At 40.1% G+C, this 21,448-nt stretch overlaps 2 protein-coding genes across 7 annotated transcripts in view; one reads left to right on the forward strand and one right to left on the reverse strand.

The window, feature by feature from the left end:
• LOC134533300 (cyclin-dependent kinase 14) overlaps positions 1–21,448 on the reverse strand; it is a 422,243-nt gene that overhangs the window by 242,707 nt on the left and 158,088 nt on the right. The gene's annotated exons all lie outside the window — the stretch shown is intronic.
• LOC134533280 (uncharacterized) lies at positions 45–2,469 on the forward strand. Its single transcript, XM_063370734.1, has 3 exons — positions 45–102; positions 469–631; positions 824–2,469. The coding sequence occupies exons 2-3, from the start codon at positions 517–519 to the stop codon at positions 2,446–2,448; spliced, it is 1,740 nt and encodes a 579-aa protein (XP_063226804.1). The 5' UTR covers positions 45–102; positions 469–516; the 3' UTR covers positions 2,449–2,469.

Raw genomic sequence — 21,448 nt, forward strand, 5'->3', positions numbered from 1 at the left:
AGCCATCAAGGCACATTATGATGCCTTCAGTGCGAGTGGTAACACTGTGGCAGTCGGACGATTTCACTGGCGACAAGAAGGAAAATTTTGTTTTTGGACGAGGTAAGTAAATATTGTTTGTTAGACTGACATGCGTATTGTACGTAATGTATAGGGAGTTTAGAAAATGTCTTCGGGGCAAAATAATCTCCTAAGCTTTAGGTTCTGATATGTTCTGTTGGCATTGGAAACAAATACAAACTATATGGTAAAATTAAATGTGTTCTATAATGATGTCACATGGGGTAGGTTGTAACAGCGAAATTAATCTGTTACAACCTGCCCCACGTACTGTTACAACCTACCCCGTGACCACGTTTACCTAATTTATTGTTCCTTTTAAGTCTTTTATGAAAGAAAAAAAATACATTTTAAACGGTTTTATCTTGTAGATGTAATTAATAACTTCCAGTCAAATTTTAATTTCAGACGCGTAACTACAAAAGAAAAACCGACAAAGGAAAATATTCTATTGACATGTTGGAGAAAGCAGCTGAAGTTGTAAGAGAAGGAAGATCTGTTAGGCATGCTGCGAAAACGTACAACATCTGCCATGTGACACTTGGGAGGTACATAAAAAAGAAAAACAAACGTAAGTTGCATTCATTAATGAATTTTCTTGATTACATCTGCTTGATTTCTAACATAAATACGTCTCAACAATGGGTTGTAAACGTTTTTTATTGTATTAGTACAAAAATATGGTTTTGCGTAGTTTAGATTTTCTTATGTGAAAACAGGAGCAAAATTAACATAGGCCTGTATGGTTTTTCTATTGTTTCAGGTTTAAATGCAGTCGATATTAATTTTCGAGAGGAGTGGAAACCTTTGGCTGGTTATTATGGGAACAGACAGGTATTTACACCTTTGCAAGAGATCGCTCTTGTTTCCTACATAAAAACATGTTCTGACATATATTTTGGACTCACTCCACGTGATGTACGTCATCTTGCATTCTTATGTGGGAAGAAGTATAATGTTCCCATGCCAAACACATGGAGTGACAAAGAACTAGCAGGTGCAGATTGGCTCTCTTCCTTTTTAAAGCGCCACCCAGACCTTTCCATTCGGACTCCAGAGGCAACTAGTTTGGGAAGGGCTTCTAGTTTTAATCGTGCCAACGTTTCCAAATTTTTTGACAAACTCTCTGAAGTTTATGATCGCCATTCTTTCACAGCTAATGACATTTGGAATGTAGATGAGACCGGGGTCACTACTGTCCAGAATCCTTCAAAAATCGTAGCAAGAAAGGGGGTAAAAAAAATTGGAGCAATGACATCATCTGAACGAGGGCAGTTAGTTACTCTAACTGTAGCAGTAAATGCTGCTGGAAATGCTATCCCTCCTATGTTTATTTTTCCTAGGGTAAGGTATTATGATCACTTCATCAGAGATGGTCCAACTGGATGTATAGGTGCTGCAAATAAGTCTGGCTGGACTACGGAGGTAGAGTTCTTGCTTTTTCTTAAGCATTTTGTTTCTTGTATTCGTTCGAGCCCAGAGAAACCTATCCTCCTCCTTCTAGACAATCATCAGTCGCATTTAGCTCCTGACTGTTTAGATTTTGCCAAAGAAAATGGCATTGTAATGTTATCGTTCCCACCTCACTGCACTCATCGCCTTCAGCCACTTGATCGAAGTGTTTTTGCCCCACTCAAAAAACAGATCAATACGGCAATGGATGCATGGTTGAGGAACAACAAAACACCAGAGAGCACAGTTAAGCCTATGTCAATCTATGATATTCCCTCAATCTTAAAGATAGCTTTTCCCACTGCCACAACGCCAAGAAATATCCAACAAGGATTTGAGAAATGTGGAATACATCCTTATAATAGGGAAATATTTCAGGATGCCGATTTCGCTCCTTCGTTTGTGACAGACAGGCCTGATCCAGACTTAGCACCAAGTTGTTCACACGATGTGTCCAGGGATTCACAAGGAACACCAGTTCAATCATTTTCTAACTGTTCCCACACACCAGAGAAGTTTTCTCCAGAAGTGGTTCTACCTCTTCCTAAAGTCGCTCCAAGGAAAAGGAAAGGAGGAAGAAAGACCAGGAAAAGTGCCATTTTGACGGATACTCCAGAGAAGAAAGCCATTGAAGAAGAATTTGCGAAACGAGGAACACCAGGCTTGATTAAGAAAAAAGGGAATGTATCACAAACGCGCATGCCTGCAAAATCCACGCCCAAACGTTCTCTAAAACGAAGATCAGCAGAGTGCAGCTCATCAGAGGAAGAAAGCGAGTGCTTTTGTTTAGTGTGTTTGGAATCATTCTCTACAAGCAAACCAGGAGAGGAGTGGGTTCGTTGTCTAAACTGCCAGTTATGGTCGCATTTTTCTTGTGCAAAAAAATCTAAAATGTATATTTGTCATAATTGCCAATCAGATGAAATCTCTGAGTGAGGACCACTGTTCATTTAATATTTGACAAACTGAAGTTAAACAATTGAAAAAATAATAATTTTTGTTGAAATATATTGTATAAGTAGTAATTTGTTATAAGTAATCCTAGTAAAAATTATATTTTACCTTGTAGTAATGTTGTTACAACCTACCCCAATGTGTGTTACAACCAGCCCCGCCTCGGGGCAGGTTGTAACACTTTACACTTCCGAGGTTTTAGATTTGTACAGAAAAATATGCTAGAGGAAAATTTATGTAAAAATTGTTTTGTAAAAGTAGAATAACTACTGAATAAGTTAGCTCAGTCAGAAGTGCCGTTTATGTTATCCATGATCAGATAAAAAATAAAATAGCGAAACTGTTACAACCAGCCCCGGTCTCCCCTATCTGTGTGTGTAATTTAAAGAACATTCTAATTACAAAAAAGAAGACACACTGATTAATTCAACACTTTATGTATACATGATTTCATCTACATCCAACTATGTAATTTAACTTGTCAGTTATTGCAATGAAATATGAGCGTTCGTGTATTTTTACGGCGGACTGTAGCACAATTTGTTTTTCCAGTAACATTTGTCTAAAATCACACAATATAAAACGACCAAAACGTAAAATTATTAAACCTTTGTATATGTAATTTTACGAGATTGTTTTATAGTGTCACTATGTTAAGAGAGAACTAGTAGTAGTAAGTCCTTGCCTCTACGTATAATTCATTTAGAGTCATACCAGGGGTGGCACTGAGAAAAAAAAAAGTATATTAGTAGAAATCAAATTTTTGTAATACAAACTGTTATCTGTCAGGTTATGGTAAACACCTAATTGTTTAAACAACCATGGTTTAGAATGTTTAGCATGAAAATAGTTTATCTGCTGTAACCGAAATTTGTTAGGCGTTATGTACCTTGCGAACCTATCACTAGGGTTAGGTATGTTTTCACGAAAACATAAGACCGCTCCGTAGACCGCATGCAATATTAAAAACACTGTAACGTCGTCTGTGTTTCGTAACTGGTTGAGTTTCTTCCAGGCACACGTCACTTGCAGGCAAACCAATCACAGCAGTCTCGTGAGGAAGCAAACGCGTTACCTAATCCCGAATAACTTGGCAAATAGGTAGAGACAGGAAAAATTCGCGGATTCATTTCACGATATGATAGGATCCAAACAACTGTACCTTTATATTGCTTCTCTGATCGGCTCACAGTTTATCTGAAGGACTTTGAGCCAATGAAAAACCTTTAAACAAAAAAGTATCGAATCGCAAGCGTCCCAGTTGACACGTGTCACGAGTCGGTAACCAATGAGCAGGTGGCATCTGCCTGAGTATGTAGGGGATTCTGGAGTCTATCCTAGAGGTCATCCAAAGCGCGAATTTTTCCAGTCTCTACCAATAAGGCAATGGCTCAGAGTAGTAAACTATCACGAAATTATCAAGGTATAGTCACGAAATTACCAAGGTTATCACGAAATAACCTAGTATACGCACATATAGACAAAATATTAATTATAATTAACAAAAATTATATTATATAATTTAAAACACAATAAAACTATTAACATTGAGTGTGTACTAAATGCTAACATACTAAACAAAGACTTGCAATTATTGGTATCATTGAAATGATCATAAAATGACATTTTATCACGAAATTACCCAGGTTTACCCTATAAGGCAATGGCTTCTCTTGCAGACGGCCGCCAGTGACAAGGCATAGACACCGCTCGTACGGGCGGTGTAACGAGCGTTCGGATGTTCGTACAATCACGATTATTTCGTGGATTCAATTCACTTCTGGCTCGATTCATCTTGCTCATAAGAATGCTTATTGGTCAGTAACAAGTTAGCGGGTTTCACGTGATTGGGTGACAACTTCTCCTAGTTTATAACTGGCTCAGAGTGGTCAAGGGCGTGTCAAGAGCTCTGTGGCCCAAACATAGAACATGAAGCATACGCATGTGTGCTCCAAGTCTACTTTGCCGCCCAATGAATACCCTAAGTAGCCGTGGCTCTAGTTACTTGCCCCTGAGATTTCTGAAACAAATTCCGCACAGAAAAAAAATTGCACTTTAACAAAAGATTCCTTTGGAAACCAGTTGCCAAAAAACTGTTTGCAATTGTCACTTTGTACAACACGTGTCTATGGTAATTTCTTTCATGCACGAAATACTTTTTTCGAGATAATTCTGACCCTTTCTTACGAGAATTGTTTTCAAACCACGGGAAAAGATGATCTAAATTTCAAATAATTTGGCTGTATTTTTTATTTTATTACGCTTATCAATGTGCACGGTTCAGTCTGGATGGCTCTCCAGGGAACGGCTTACAAATAACCAGGGGCGCAACAACAGGGGGGGGGGGGGCAATGGTATTTCCCCCCCCCCCACCCCCCCCCCCCCCCCGTCTGAAACTTTGAAGTGAGTCAAAACGGAGGCAAAGAAAGTGCTGTGTAATCAATTTTTAGATAATAAAACTGCTTAAATAGCACCATTTTTCACTTTGCTTCAATAGGGGGATCGATGATTCTTTATAAAAAGGTATATTGCCCCCCCCCCCCCCTTTGGAAATTTAGTTGTTACGCCCTTGCAAATAACTTACATCTGAGCCACTCGGACAAAAAAAAAAACACAAATGCCCGGGTAAGAACCCGAAACCCAGTATAACTGCGAATACCATTTTGTAGTGACACAGTTGTTTTCTCGTAAATGTAAAAAAAAAAAATTAAAAAAAACTTACAAACATATGTAGAGACCGGTAAAATTCGCGAGTTAATTTCGCGATAGGCTAAAATACAAATAGTTATACCGTAATGCAGCCTCTGTTATTGGCTCATAACTCACCTTGATGACTCTTGGCCAATGAGAAACACCTAACCAAAGCTTTATCGAATCACATGCTGCTACGTTGGGACGTCTCACAAGACAGCAGCCAATGAGTGGGTGACATTTGACCGAGTGTACGTAGAACTATGGAGTTCATCCTACAGGTCATTGAACCCGCGAATTTTTCCGGTCCCTAAACATCTGTAATTTTACATGAATATTTCCGTTTTATTACATACATATGTGTGTGTATGAGTGTATGGCACAGCGGGGCCAGGCCGGCGCGCGGCGGGGATAATGGGGCAGCTGTTGCGTGAGCTGAGCTCACGCCCGCCGACTATAAATATCGCCCGCGGGTGGCCGAGGTGGTGGAGGGGGTGGAGGGGGAGGGGAGTCTCCCCGCGGGACGCTGGAAGGGTGAGCAGCGTCTGAACGTCTCCAGGAGGTCGGCGCAGGGCTGTCTGGCGTCGTCGGCGCTCAACTGGCGCAGTCATTCTTACCACAGATGTTCACTTGAACATCGTAGTGTTCGAACAACAACAAAAAATTGGTTGTCCGTAAAGTCGGTTTACGGACGATAGTTTAACGCGACAACGTCATAACAAAACATTTGATGAAATGATTGCATACTTTTACGAATAAAATGGAATAATTTTTATTGAATTATCACTATTTTGTATGGATACAAAGAAAGAGTGAAATGAAATCTGCAATTTAATTGATAAATTTACTTTTATTTGCACTCATTAATTCAAATATGATTATTTTAACTATAACTTTTATACATGTTTGCTATTTAACTGCTTCCAATCTGTGTTATTCTGTTAAGGATAGGACGATGATAGGAAAAGTAGGAAACGAATGGGAGTGTTTCAAGTTTAGAGTGGAAAAGAGATAGATGCGGCGCAAGCGTACAATGAGCGTAACGGGACAAAGCGTAACGGGTTAATGAGCGTAACGGGACAATGAGTAAACCTTTTTCGTGCGTGCAGCCGGCGTTTATCGATTTATTGTCACGTCAAAAAAAATGGAGGGCAAATTAACTGAATTATTTGAACGGAAAGATAACACACACCTGTATCGTTAAATATTTCAAAACTGGTATTTTTCCGAGTACTAACCATCTTGTGATGTATTAAAAATAAAATGACTGCAAATAAAAAATCTTCTTCATTTACCATCTAAGTAAAATCAAAAATATAATTTCAATAGTGAAATTAACATGTGATGGCGATATGAGTCACCGTCAGGAAAGGTTTTGGTTTAAGTTGGTTTGAATGGAGAAAAAAAAAGGTGTGGGCAAGATGAGTTTTTGGCCAGGGTGGAAAATAGACGAGTTACGTCCCTTTCCTCCTCGTAGTAGCCAAGCCTAAAGCCATATATTTTTTTCGCGAAAAGATTTCCAGACCAGCTGCGAGTTATAACTTTGTAGCATTGTCTGTGTTAGGTGCTTGTCTGGGTTTATTTTAAGCACATGTCTAATGATTTGAGATATTTTTTGTGGACAAGCGCCATTGATGTATTCACTGTGTGTCATGAGAAACCTCAAAAACGGACAAAAAAAGATCGATATGCAAACACACAGAAAACAAGCCAAAATCAGCCGATGACGAAAAATTAAAAACAATGACAGCACAGAAAATCCCGCAGAAGCAATTACTAAAAAAAATATTAGAGCACAGGCGGGCACAGTGAGCTGACAAAGATGACACAGTTGCAGCACGGACAGAAAATACAGAGAAAACCACGCCCTTGGACAACACAGCAACAAAAATACGAACCCAATTTGAGATAACGTGGACAACACAACAACACAGAGACACAGAGGAAAAACCAGCTAAGTGACAAAACAGATATTCTGGACACCAGTGGCGTAGTCAGGATTTGTGTATGGGGGGTGTTAAGAAGCATGGCACCCCCCTCTGTATTAAAGCGGGGGGTCCGGGGGTCCTCCCCCGGAAAAATTTGGATTTTAAGGTGTAAAATAGTGCTATTTTAGCAGTTTTCGATACTTAAATTTAAATATTGTAATGGCAAAATTTTTATTAATTTTAATATGAAATTTGTTTGAGTGATGAATAAGAAATTAATTAAATATTTGGTGCTAAGGGGGGGGGGGTGGTTTGAACCCCTAAAACCCCCCCCTGGCTACGCCCCTGCTGGACACCACAATGACGACAGTACGGAAGAACACAGTTTCGGAAACTGAAATCTGTCCCCGTCCTTAGGCACAAACAGATTTTCGAGGTGTTTTATGGAATTCAGAAAAATCAGCAATGGCGTATGAACAAAAAAAATAATCTTAAATCAATCTTCTCCTTTGCAAGATAAGAACCATTCAATGAATGTACTACATGTCTACTGTCAGCACACCAACAGCCATCCATGCGGAAGCAAACGCGCTCTAAATGGCGATGACAAATTGAACAATGCAGAAGGCCACTAATTACAATGAAACAATCGCTAGTGCAGCCATGCCTTATTGCAGTTTAATTATGACCCAGATTATTTCGCGAATAATACATGACCCCATGGTGCGAATTTCGGAAATTTTTTTATATAGTTTTTCGTTTCATGGTCCATATACCCCTAAATCACAGTCTTATTAAAAATTATTATGATTTAAAATTGCATAATTTAGTATGAGTAAAAGTTAAACTGTTTTGATGAAGTTAGTAACATGAAATTTAAGTGTCATTTTTGTTCACTAATATGCTACCTTTATAAATAAACAGAATTCTTAAAAAAAAAAAACTACACATAAATGTTTAAAAAACGAAATACGTCTAAAAAACATGCAATATTGTTTCTATTGTTTTTATGGTAACAATTAGTTTCATCTAAAATTGTTTCATCCAAAGTTTTAGATGAAGTTTAGGATTCATACAATAAATTATAACGGATATGATAGTATATCTATTAAAAAAAAGTATTTTATTATTTTTTTACCTTCAAACCTTGTTATTTCCACCCCTGACAGTAATAGCTGGGTAGACAAAAACCTATTTGTTAGTAAATTTTTAAACAGTTAAACGAAAATAAGAATGATTTCGATTGTGAACTAGGTAGAGAATTTTGTTTATTTTCTCTTTCCAACCCCAGGTTTTTTTCAACCCCTTGCAATAATGGTTTGTATTATCAAAAATTGTTTCAGACAAATATTTTAGATAAAAATTATAATATTTACAAACAATTTGACCATATTTCATAGTGTGCCTACTAAAGGAGTTATGAATTATTTTTTTGTTATTGAACTCATGTTAATTCCACCCCTTGCAGTCATGGTAGGTCATATAAAAATTATTTCAGGCAAAAGTTGTAGATAATAATTCAAGGTTTTACAATAAATTAGAACGAATTTGATAGTGTACATGGTACAGACATTATGAATTTTTTTTAAAATTCTACTTTTTTTAACCCCCTGCAGCAATGGCTCATCATATCATAAACTGTTTCAGACAAAAGTTTTAGATAAAAATTGTAAGATTTACAAAATATCAGAACGAATTCGACGTTGTTCTTACGAAGGGCGTTATGATTATTTTTTTATCTCTAACCCTTGTTTATTCTACCCCTTGCAATAATGGTTGGTCGTGTAAAACATATCAGACGAAGTTGTAGATGATGATTTTTTAAGGTTTTACAATAATACAGAACAGATTTAACAATGTACGTGGTACGTAATTATGATTTTTTTTAATTATACTCTTTTATTTTTTCAACCCCCTGCAGCAATGGCTCATCCTATCAAAAGCTGTTTCAGACGAATGTTTTATATAAAAATTATAATATTAATACATCATTTGTACGAATTGAAGTTAATGGTTTTGGGGTCTATGAACCATGAAAAGAAAAACTATATACAAATTTTCCGGAAGTCGCACCATGGTAACGGTTACAATAGGTAGTATTTATTTGAACTCTACCTTAAAAATTCAATTCTTATAATGTTCCTTAAGTTTATAGAAGTTTCCAAAATATTTCCAGGATAAATAGGTACTTATAAATCTACATACGCCTGCAGGCTGTGCAGAAAGGGATTTGTTTTCCATTTTTAATGACAGCCAATTTACCCCTTAAGGGAAGAATTTTTCAAAAATGTAAAAAATTGTTGTTTGCTGTTTCCGTATATTTATTATTGATACCCGAAGTTTTTTTTTAAAGCTTGATTAGCTTCAGAGATACAATTAGTTATTTTAAAACTATATTTACCCCCTTTTCCCCCCTCAAGGAGTTGATTTTCAATAAATGTTAACATATTTGTTGGTATTTTTTGTATGTGTATTTATTATTGGTTCTTAATATATTTTCATATGCTTTATTAGATTTGGAGATATAATTTATCTTAAAACCATATATATCCCTTTTTCACCCCTTAGGGGTTGATGGTTAAAAAATGGTACAATTGTAGTACGTAGTTATCGTACTTTTTATTGTTATCCAATATCCATTATAATAATTAATTACATTAGAAGATATAATGTTTTATATTAAAACCTTATTTACCCCTTTTTCACCCTTAGGGGTTAAATTCGTAAAATGGTAAAATTGTATATGGTAGTTTTGGAATGTTTATTATTGGTGCCCAATATCTTTTCTTATTCTTTATTAGCTTCGAAGATATAATTATTTATCTCAAACCACATTCACCCCTTTTTTCACCCCCTAAGGGTTGATTTTCGCAGAAATTGTATACTACTTTCGGTAGTTCTTGTATATTTATTATTTATTGGTACTTAGTATATTATCTTATTATTAATTAAATTAGGAGATATAGTTATGTATCGTAAAAACATATTTAACCCTTTTTCAGCCCTTAGGTATTGAATTTCACAAATGATAAAATTGTGGTTAGTTGTTTTTGTATGTTTATTATTTGTACCCAGTATAGTTTACTATGCTTGATTAGCTAAGGAGATATAATTAATTGTCTTAAAACCATATGTTTCCCCTTTCTAATAAAAACGTTTCATTATAATCCGTTAAGTATTTTTCAAGAGTGATGCCGTTATAAACAGAGAAACAAACAGACATAAAAAATTTTAAAACTATATTTAGAGTTCTAAATTAAGTTAGTAGCCACTTCCAATAGTTTTTTTTTTTTTAAATGTCGTTCAACGTCTTTTCACTTCGAACAGTTTTATTATTAGTATAGATAGGCCCATCGAACTAAATTTTTCACAACAATCTTTCAAAAAAATAATAAGCATGCCACGTTCCTCAGTTTATTAAAATTTCATTAGATTAATGGTAATGCTTACCATAAATGCTGCATCATTGTAAATAGTACAAAAAGAACCCGAAAAAGATCATGGACTTTAAGGCTGTTTTTGGGTGCGTAGACGCGTTAAAGGTACATGATCTCAGCGCTGAAGTAAGGAGCTGCAAGCCGAGCGAGATATAAGAATGACGCTGATTCAGTTACTGCAAATTAATGACGCCGTTTCAACAGACCTGCAGTGCAATTTGACCTTCAGAGTGTTCGAACTACGATAATTACAACAATTTAATATTTAACTAAGACTTGAACAAACTTGGTGGAAAATTTTAGAACGCCTTATCGGGCAGACAACGGCCGCGTTTCAATGCCTCCCTCCCCCCCCTCCACCGGCCAGAGAATTAAAGCAGCAAGTCAATCAAAAAAAACCGAACTTTCAATGGAGATTGTTTGCAGTTCAGGTCCAATTTGCCGCTTCGCTCGGTATCTCATCTGCTGGTGGCTTTGCCTCATTTTTTTCTCTCTCTCTCTCTCGGTGCCTTCCTCTTCTTATTCGTGTTCTTCTCCTACATACTCCTCTACCGCCAGTCCTATCTTTGCTTTCGTTTTCCTTCAAAGCACTTCCTTGTTCCGGATTCATGGAAGCGGCAGGGGAGGGAAGTTTCGCGCGCGTTATACGCTGAGGAACTACACTTGTTTAGGGAACGAATTTTGGTGTCATATCCGTTGTCGTTCTGTTGCCCGAATCCGCGCATACGTAGAGCTAACTTTTTCGTTCCTTTCGTCCAGATGTCGGACCCGCGTCTGCCTTCATTAACACGTATATAGTCATTTTTGTCATCATCGGGAGACGTACCAAGCGTGTTGGTGTGCCAAACAAACTTTATGATAGAGAAACTATCCCGGAATACATTTCGTACACTACATTTCGTACACTTAACTGGTCACAACAAGAAATAATAACAACTTTAAAAGTGCTTGAGAATATTATGAAGGCCTTTATATTTTTGTGCGATGGTGTTACTATCTCTAGTATTTTTGAAGTAACAAATGTATCGATGGTTGCGAAACGTCCGCTCGGATGCGTTGAAACCAGTTTCTAGTTTCGCGCAGGGCACCGTTTATGAAAGCGGTTGCCGATTTGTTTCCTTGCTGGTATTCGGCTTGGATACGTTCTGAAATACGGCCCGCAAGTCAGGTTACAGTTGTATCAAACAACGCAGTGCCTATGGAGTTTACCTTACTCGAACGTCTTGGAATAACGCCCTAGGAATCACACACACACACAGTGCATACCATGATGTTACGTACACGACCGCCACCCAAGGTGTTGCAACGATAAATCTCTTTTGAAACATATGTGAGCTGAAATCACCAGTGTGCTGTTTACGCCTTAACTTATCGCATTCAAACGCTATTTAAAAAAATATCTCGTGGTTATAAATTTCAAGTAGTAACTAAGCTCACGTAAGTTATATTGGCACAACAGAACACAGGCACATAAATAAATGACAGTAAACTGAACTTCAAAAGCTTACTAGCATCCCAGAGAGTTAAGTATTTTATTTTTCTTAGGAAATCAACGGTCTGACAGTAGCTAATCATGTTGACGTGCAGTCAAAACTTTGTTTTTTTAAAAAAACGCTGAAGCAAATAGTTTATAAAAAAACAGTTACAACGGACCGCTGGACATTTCAGCTGCCAGTATGTTTGAATTCTAAGAACGCAAACAAACCGCTCGAGGAGTGACGTACTACGGACGCACTGGACATTACGCCAAGAATGCTAAAAACAACCGCATTTAGGAGCTTTTAATAGATTATTCCTCGTTTACGACAGTCCAGTACCGCAATGGTTCAAAAATAGTACGGTTATTTGCACTCCTGATATTTATAAAAACTTGGCTCGTCAGTCTACAGCATCAAGGACATGATGTAAACACAAGGTATTTTAAGGTTAAGTCTGTATTGAAAAGAAGCACGAAATAATACGATTACCTTTTTCCTTTGGTGTTCAAATTAATAATGAACCAGTTTCAAAGCTGGGATTAATTTTTATCTCGCTAATTAATTTTCGCGAATAAAGCAAACAATGATACTAGAAGTCGGCACGTTAAATGTAAAAGAAAGCAGCTAATAAAAAAAAATACTTCAATTCATCACGATCACTAACTCGCTACAGTTCTTAAAATCACCAAATCACAATGTATGATATAAAAATTATATACTGGCAGGCGGTAGTTACACCACTTTTTTGGCGTGCATGGTAATAGAGCACCGTAAAACTAATTTAATAACAGCCATAATTATTGACCAATTTATTGTCAAATAAAATTAAACATTAGAGTAGAAATTCAGATCTCCAACGAACATTTCATTTGGTCAAATAATTTCGTCTCTCAGCAAAACTGCCTCTTTCAAAAAACTAAGTAACAAAAATTACTCAATGAAAAGCAAATTAATGACATATAAACAACAGGGCGAAAACCCGTTATCAGAAACAGCTTCCGGCTGACAGAATTCACGGCAGAGCAGCGTCCAGAGAACGGGGTTGAACGTATCTGACGGAAACGAAGAATATTCCATTATAATTGCCTGTTTATTGATTCTGCGCCTTTCGTTAACTGCCTCGCGGCATCCAAATTGCCAATTACCTTTACTGAAGGCGTCAACAAAATCCTACAACAGGGATGTAGCAACGCATTTATGACTTACACGCGGTTATTGTTTGGTTTTTGTTTTTGTTAGTCAGCGCTTGACGTCGCACGGTGATGCGCTGGGAGTCAAGGCGACGGAACCTCTAAGTTCAATGTGGCCTCCGAACAACTCGGGTACCCACTCACTGCTCATAAATCAAATCAAACATGAGCGTGACACAGGCATGAGCAAGCACACTGCGCCCTATAGTCTTACCCGGCTTGCTAACATTAAAAATCTTATATTTTATACTACTATTAATAAATAATAAATTAAAATTTAATATATTTTTTTTAATTTGGCTGTTTGTTGATTTTTCTTAAGACTATAAAATTGTGACTATTGACAGTATTATTACAGCTGTAGCCTTCTTGAAAGAAAACAAGTTAAATGTTAAAAAACCAGCTATTGTTTCACAGTAGAAACTATTTGTAGCTGTCAGTCACTATTAATAACAAGGCATTCAATTAAATAATGTGCTTTGCTCAAACACAGCCAAAAACCTTTTTGCCGAAAAGGTTGAAATCAAGATGACGTATTTCAGCTACGTCTCCATATAAGTAAAAATTAAATATTATCAGATGTTTCTCTTTATGAGAAACAACAAGAAAATTGTTTACAAAATCAATATTCCAAATTTTCCTTTAAAAAAATTAAGATACATTTAAAAACTGTTAAAAAATTATAAAATTATGTCTAAAACTGTGTGCTCTATAGCGTATATCTGGCAGAGAGCACACCAAAACATGGTCAGCGCTAATGACAGAAATCTGCTTTGGAAAGTGAGAGTAAATATCCATTTGAATGCACACTGCAAACTAATAACGAGAAACGCTACAGTAAACCTAGAGGTACAGATGCACTGAACGCAAATACTCCGGAAAGATTAATAAAGATGAACGTTAGATCACTATTTATACGCGTAGCTCCAGTATCAGCAACCATTTACAACTTCAACACAGGGGGGGGGGGGGGGGGTAGGTATCTGAACAGCCATTAGACGGCAATAAGGTTTGCCCGGGCCAGCGGTTTCCTTCCTTGCAGTCGGAGGTCGTCTGCATGAGAATCCGTTTCCTTGTTTGGGCAGGTCATTCAGTACGGGTTTGCTTCCACGCAGATGCTGAGATTCGTGTGCCGACAGAGACAAGTGCATGAAAGAATCTCCATCAACAACGCTACACGCAACTATAAGTCTCTAAATCTTTTCGCGATAAATACAATTTCCTTGGATTTGATCAAAATAGAAGGTAGTAATATATATTACAAACAACGTCTTATCTTTGTCTTACAGAAAAACATACATTTACTACGTATAAAAAGAGGGGGGGGGGGGAAAAGTCAGCTTCATTAGAACTTTCCACGGACAAAGCCGCGTGATATTCCGAGCAGATAACCGCAGCAAGGCGAGAATAGGCCCTTGGCAGAGACGTTTCATTAGCTCGTCTGGATTTACGTCCAACTTCCTTTGATTGCCAACTGTGGTAGTCAAGGGGGGGGGGGGGATTGGTGAGGGGGAGCGCGGGAGGCCAAACGGAGAGTGGATTATCACGACGGTTTTAATCAGGCGCCCCCTCATTATCGACAGATCTACGCCGACTCCGCCCCCCCCCCCCCTCGAAGAGGGGAAGTGTATTTCTAATCCGGCGACGGGCTCGCAGCGGAGTCCCGCGTCGGTCCACAGGGAGAGATAGGGATCACAGATAAAGGAGGGGAGAGAGAGAGAGAGAGAGAGAGAGAGAGAGAGAGAGAGAGAGAGAGACCGCGACACAGCGCGGCAATCCCGGAGTCCGCAGGTTGAGGTCGGAATAGCTTGGCTGTTAGCCCGGACAATTTAGACAGATTGGGGCTTCCCCGTCTCCCCCTCCCCTCTCCTCTATCCCTCCCGCTCACAGAAACACGCGGCCCTTTGTCGAGGGAGCCGAGCGGCGCGAGATGGCCACCTCCCCCCCCCACCCCCCCCCCCTCCTAGCCACTCACCTTTACTAAGAGAAACACTCCTGTTCGACCGTTCAAGGTTAAAGATAGGCCTCGCTCGCAATGCTGTTATATTTAGGGACCGGCAAACACAAATGCGAGTTCGAAGTCCTCTAGGATAGACTTAGTGGAAGACGCAAGGGGGGATAGGGGAGATATAAACTCCTACCCCACCCGAAGTTATGACAAAATTTGCAAAATATCACCGAAGACAGTATGTTACTGTGTGAGAAGCCGCGTCGACTACGGCTACTACAATAGGCCCACATGTTAATAATAATGTAATATATATATATATTTTTAATACACGTGTCTAATTTTAAACTTATTTTCAACCTGACACCCCACTAAAATATTTCCTGTATCCGCCACTGGATGGTCACTACAATCTTCATCGAGCAAAAGTTTTTTTTTATCTTGGGGACTGACTTGTGAGACATCTTATACTGGTTAATTTAAGGTTCGATAATTATTTGGTTGAAGATTTCTCAATGGTCCGCAATACTCGAGATTAACTGTGAGTCAATAGCAGAATGATAACAACTACTGAAACCATACACTTACTTACCTGTATAGAAATGCAGCATATTTCCTTTATATTTTCCCAAATAATTTGGAGCAGAATTTGCAGCATTTTTCATGTACCTACTTTTACAAAAACTCTTGGCCACTGGTTACCAAAAACATTTTTTTATATATAAAGTTACATTTTTTTTACTATGTGAGACATTCAAAACAAGGCGAAACTCATATTAAATTAAAGTGATCATCAACGCATGGCAACGTTCAGACTTAGCAAACGCGTCCGTTCATAAAATATTTCCCGGTGGTACATTTGATACTCCGGATGGAAACATTTGGATCCAACCAATCTGCTTAGAAAAAGAAATTTCACTTTTTCTAAGATCAGTCAACTCAAAACCGAATACTATCTCGCGACGCTAAGTGTAAGAATCGTCGCATGGTCATCTAAATACGGAATATGTTCATTACCTTCACTAACAGTCATTGGTGGATTAAGTGAAAAAATTGGGGGGGGGGGGGGGAGGCATAGCGGCATGGCACCCATTGAACCCTGAATTATTATTTTTAAAATTGCTCTTAATTCCTTATCATAATTCATCAAACTTATAAGAGTATTATTTTTTTACTGCAGTGCTATAGATAGGGACTGGAAAAATTCGCGGTTTCAATGACCTCTAGGATGGACTCCACAATCCCCTACATACTCGGGCCAATGCCACATGCTCATTGGCTACTGACTTTTGAGACCCGTCAACCGGGATGCTTCCGATTCGATAATTGTATGGTTGAAGGTTTTGCATTGGCTGTAAGTCCTTCAGATTAACTGTGAGCCAATAACAGAAGTAATATGAAGGTACAGTTGTTTGGATTCTGGCAGAACGCGAAATGAATCCGCGAATTTTTCCGGTCTCCAGCTATAGATAGGGACACCTGTATTTCGCGAATACATTTCGTGTCAAGGTATTTCACAAAATACTGTAACTTTTCTCCTGTGGTTATTGGCTGAGGTCGGTGAGAGGTGTCGTCCCGCTCTTGACGGGGCCAATGAGAATGTGGTCATCGTACTGCTGCACCCTCACAATTTGCCATGACTCTTAGAAAAAGCTGCATACAGTGTTTTGTGAAATACCTTGACATGAAATGAAATCGCGAAATACAGGTGTCCCTAGCTATAGATAACAGGACGTTTTTTTTTAACCACAAATAAAATGTAGTGAACTAATTATTTGAATTCTAAAATTTAATCTGGCTCTCCCCTGACCGTCATCCCGGATGACAGGATGCTGACAGCCACCAGGTCACGTGTTCTTCTCCTCGTACCAGTTAAATATAATATTTGGCCACTCGTCCGGTAGTTGCTGCTACGAGGTGGAGGAGGGGGATGGGGTGATGGGGGGGGGGGGGGGAGGGAAGAAGCCGCTCGACTACTTGGTTAAACAACCCCGCCGTCGACGGAGGAGACATCTGGAGAGAGAGAGAGAGAGAGAGAGAGAGAGCGCGCGAGGCGGGCGACGCGTGGACGAGGTTCTATTATTACAACTGGAGGGCCGCCGCAGGCGGCAGCATGCAGCATGCAGCCCCCCCCTCCCATCGCGGCCACTTGGCTTGATGAGGCGGGGTCGCGGGGTCGCGGCCGACCCGGAGGAGCTGCGCCGATTACAATTGGGCGTCTTCGCTGGCCGCCGCCGCGCGAGATTCATCGGCTCGGAGCTCATCACCGCTACAAAAATGTGTTCAAGTGGGGGCATTACATTTTTCGCCCTATTAACCTGATCGCTCATTAGACTGCAATAAGGTATTCCCGCACTAGAGATCTTCCTCTTGATTTTTTTTCCACTTACGTGACATTTTCCCACGTGTATAGGATTGTGGAGTCTATCTTCAAGGTCAATGAAACAGCGAATTTTTTAAGGTCTCAAGTCATTGGTCGATAACAAGGCCTAATCTTTAGTGTGTTTCGCGTGATTGAGTACACACTTCTTCTTGATACACACTGGCTCAGAGTCATCACGGGTGTCTCAAGAGCTCTGTAGTCCAATCATAGAACCTGAAGCAGTTTGCATATGTGCTTCAAGTGTACTTTGCTACCCAATGAATACGCGAAGTAATAGTGGCTCTAGGAATACGCTACCAAAAAAAATCGTAACACGCAGACATAAATCTACTGGTCACTAAAGCCTCGATAACATCGGGCGAGTTTACATCGGCGAAAAAGCTCGTGGATTTGTGACCATTGTTGTCACTCGCTCAGCGAGTTAAAGAGGTTACCCATGAGATTACTGTTTTGTTACCGAACAATGTTTGTGTTATTTCGGTGTAAAAATGAAACAATTTCAGTATAAATTACTTATTAAAAAATTTCCTTCAAATACCAATCAAAAGTAACAATGGAAAAGCGAGTAATTATAAGTGGAGACAGGAAAAATTGGCTGCTTCATTTTGCGACACAATAGACTTCAAACTCGTTCACCTTCACGCTGCTTCTGTGATGTGACCACAGTCAATTAAAGGATTGTGAGCCAATAAAAAAAAACCTCAGCGAAAGAAGTACACCTCCAGCCATCCAGTTGACAGGTCTCACGAGGCAGTAGCCAATGAGCAGGAGGCATTCGTCCGAGTACATAGAGATTGTGGAGTCCATCGCAGAGGTACTTGAAAACGCGAATTTTTCAAATCCGTAAGTATAAGAGCGTACCAGTCTTCATCTTTACTAGCTGGAGCAAAGCGAGTGGCGTGTAAAGGGGCTCAATGAAACTGGGGCTTTGTACACAGATCTGAGGTCGCTGCGGAGTTGAAGTGCGGTCGCCACTGCCAGGAACCGGGTGTAATCCTCAAGTACTCGGGCTGCTCACTAGGAAAAGATGGAGTTGTCCCTGATTCGAAACATTCATGATCGAAAGTTTCTCGCTGGACTACAGATACATCGCAGAGGCAGCAAAGGAGTGGAATCGCGAAACGAAATTGCCATAGTTATAGCTCAAGTTACTTGAAGGATAGACTACATAGTCATGTGTGTACTCGGGCCAATGTCACCTGTCCCAAATGGGCACTCGTGATTCGGCGCTTCCTGAGTGGCAGGTTTGTGTTCGGCGCAGAAGTCTCCGGATGAATTATGGGTAGAGGCCCGGAAATTTCGCAGATTCGTCTGGCTTCAGAGTAGAATTTGAGGTAGTAGGTGTGTTAAACCCATGTTTGCTTTCCCATTGGTTGATTTCTTAGCGAGAGCATGTTTATCCTCGTTAATTGGCACTACCCGATTCGCTTACTTCTCTCCTAGCTGGGCGTCGTTGGCTCACGGTCATAGAGGGGCGTGTCCAAGTAACTGCGGGTCAATCATGAACACAGTGCGAGAGTGTGAAGGTTTGCATTCTAACGCGACTAAATGAATGCGCGAAATTTCCGTGTCTCTAATTATGGGTAGTCCAAACTAACTGGTACACAAGTGTTCATGAATTTCAGCCCGTCGCGAGGTGAACCCGCGAAATTTATTTTCAGTCTCTAGTTGAAGCGATAGAAAGAACACCAGAGGTTCACCGGGTAGAGCCCGTAGAGGGAGTGGGCGAGGAACTCGCCCGGACAGTTGGCCGCCCTGGGGAGGGACGCCACCAGATCCCGGTCCATCATCCCTCCTCCTCCCCAGTTCACACAGTGACATCCCACCCTCCCACCCCGTCCAACTGAGGGGCGACCCTCGAGGAAGGCCGGATACGGCCCGAGAGATTGAATTGGGCTTGCCTGCCGGCGAGTTTAGCCCCAGGGGGGGAGGGCTGACTGGCTGCAGCCGGCAACCTCGAGTCACGCGAGACCCTGGCTGACGGCGAAGTCCTCCGAGCGCACCTACCGAGTTACAACTTCGCCGCGACCGCTATCAGTCTGCTCACCGCAATGCCCAACGAACATCTTCTGAGCGCCAACGACACTTAAAATAATATTCAAATGTCTCATCACTAGAGACCGGAAAAATGCGCGAATTCATTTCGCGATAGGCTAAAATACAAATAGTTATACCTCAGTGCTGTCTCTGCTATTGGCTGACAACTCACCTGGATGACTCTGGGCCAATGAGAAACACCCCGACCAAAGCTTTATCGAATCACAGGCTGCTAGTTTGGGACGTCTCACAAGACAGCAGCCAATGAGTGGGTGGCATTTGACCGAGTGTACTTAGAACTATGGAGTTCATCCAACAGGTCATTGAACCCGCGAATTTTTCCGGTCCCTACTCATTACTAGGGGAAGGTATTTTTCGCGAAAAATACCTGAACGCCTATTAGATTGCAACAAGGTATACCCGCACAACCATTTTATTCCCTGTGATTGGCTGCCGTCTGCGAGAGAAGTCGTTTCCTTATTTGACCGAGCCACTCAATACGCGTTTCCTTCCGCGCTGAATTACTGTGACTGGTGTTGTAACAGTCGACATGTACCTGAAAGAAACTCGCCCAGTCACGAAACACAGACGATGCTACAGTGTTTTAACTTTCATCTAGTCTGGGAATCTTATCGCGAAATATGCATGGCCCTACTCATCACACACAAGTGCAAAAACGCGTTTTACTACACGCTTAAGTTCTATCCCTTTCGCGACCCTGGAATGGTCTGGACCGGATTGGCGGGGCCTCCCAGGCAATGGGTAAACGGAAACGTCGTTTCATCGCGACTGTATTAATTGGGGAAAGAGCTACGGCGAAGGGCTACCCATCCCAGCATCGCCGCCACTCAAACCCATTCTCCATTAACCCATTCGGCTAATATTAATATGTATTTTAAAAAACTGATTCAAAATATAACTATTATGGTACTTTTTAGCGTATAATTTTACTATTTACAACGTTTTCGCTGTAATTTTTTTGTGACCATGTACTGCCAGAATTCGAACACGGAACCGCGCGTTATCTGTCGAGAATAAAAACCACTCACCGCATGCGTGAACACATAACATAAAATCAAGTACATTTTCACAATGAACATTTATGCCCTTCTGTAATTATAGCCTGTGAAGTCACTAGATGTGAAGAAATCAACGAATACTGATCATGAACCACATCCCTTGTTACTCAAATCGAACGTAGAATAGTTGCCTAACCACAGAAACCGTTGTAGAGACATACTTCATTGCTCAAACGTCTCTGCAATTAGCTTTTTGTTTGAACGTAGCAGTACACTTGACGAACGAACCCAAATTCCTCCATTGAGCGGCGGAACATCACACTCAGCGCTGTATCGCTGTATCGTTGAAAACGCTTTAGAAATGTACGAACTCAGCCGCGCGCGGTCACATGACACTGTCCGTGTCAACTAGGGACCGGAAAAATTCGCGGGTTCAATGACTTGTAGGATGAACTCCATAGTTCTACGTACACTCGGTCAAAATGTCACCCATACTCATTGGCTGCTGTCTTGTGAGACGTCCCAACGTAGCAGCCTGTGATTCGATACAGCTTTGGTTGGGTGTTTCTCATTGGCCCAAAGTCATCCAGGTGAGTTGTGAGACAATAGCAGAGGCAGCACTGAGGTATAACTATTTGTATTTTAGCCTATCGCGAAATGAATTCGCGAATTTTTCCGGTCTCTACCAATGTGTACCAAAAAATATTTTTATTTTATATAGGTAAGTTGAATCTAGCCTGGAGTGAACTGGATCCGCGAAATTAGATTGGCTCTAGAAATAAAATTTACGGGTCAAGGTATTTGTCTAAGCACTGTAGCACTTTCACCGCTACTCCCATGCTTGGCAGCGTGATTCTAGGGCCATGCATAT

This window comes from Bacillus rossius, chromosome 1, assembly GCF_032445375.1.
Source record: "Bacillus rossius redtenbacheri isolate Brsri chromosome 1, Brsri_v3, whole genome shotgun sequence".
NCBI lineage: Eukaryota > Metazoa > Arthropoda > Insecta > Phasmatodea > Bacillidae > Bacillus > Bacillus rossius.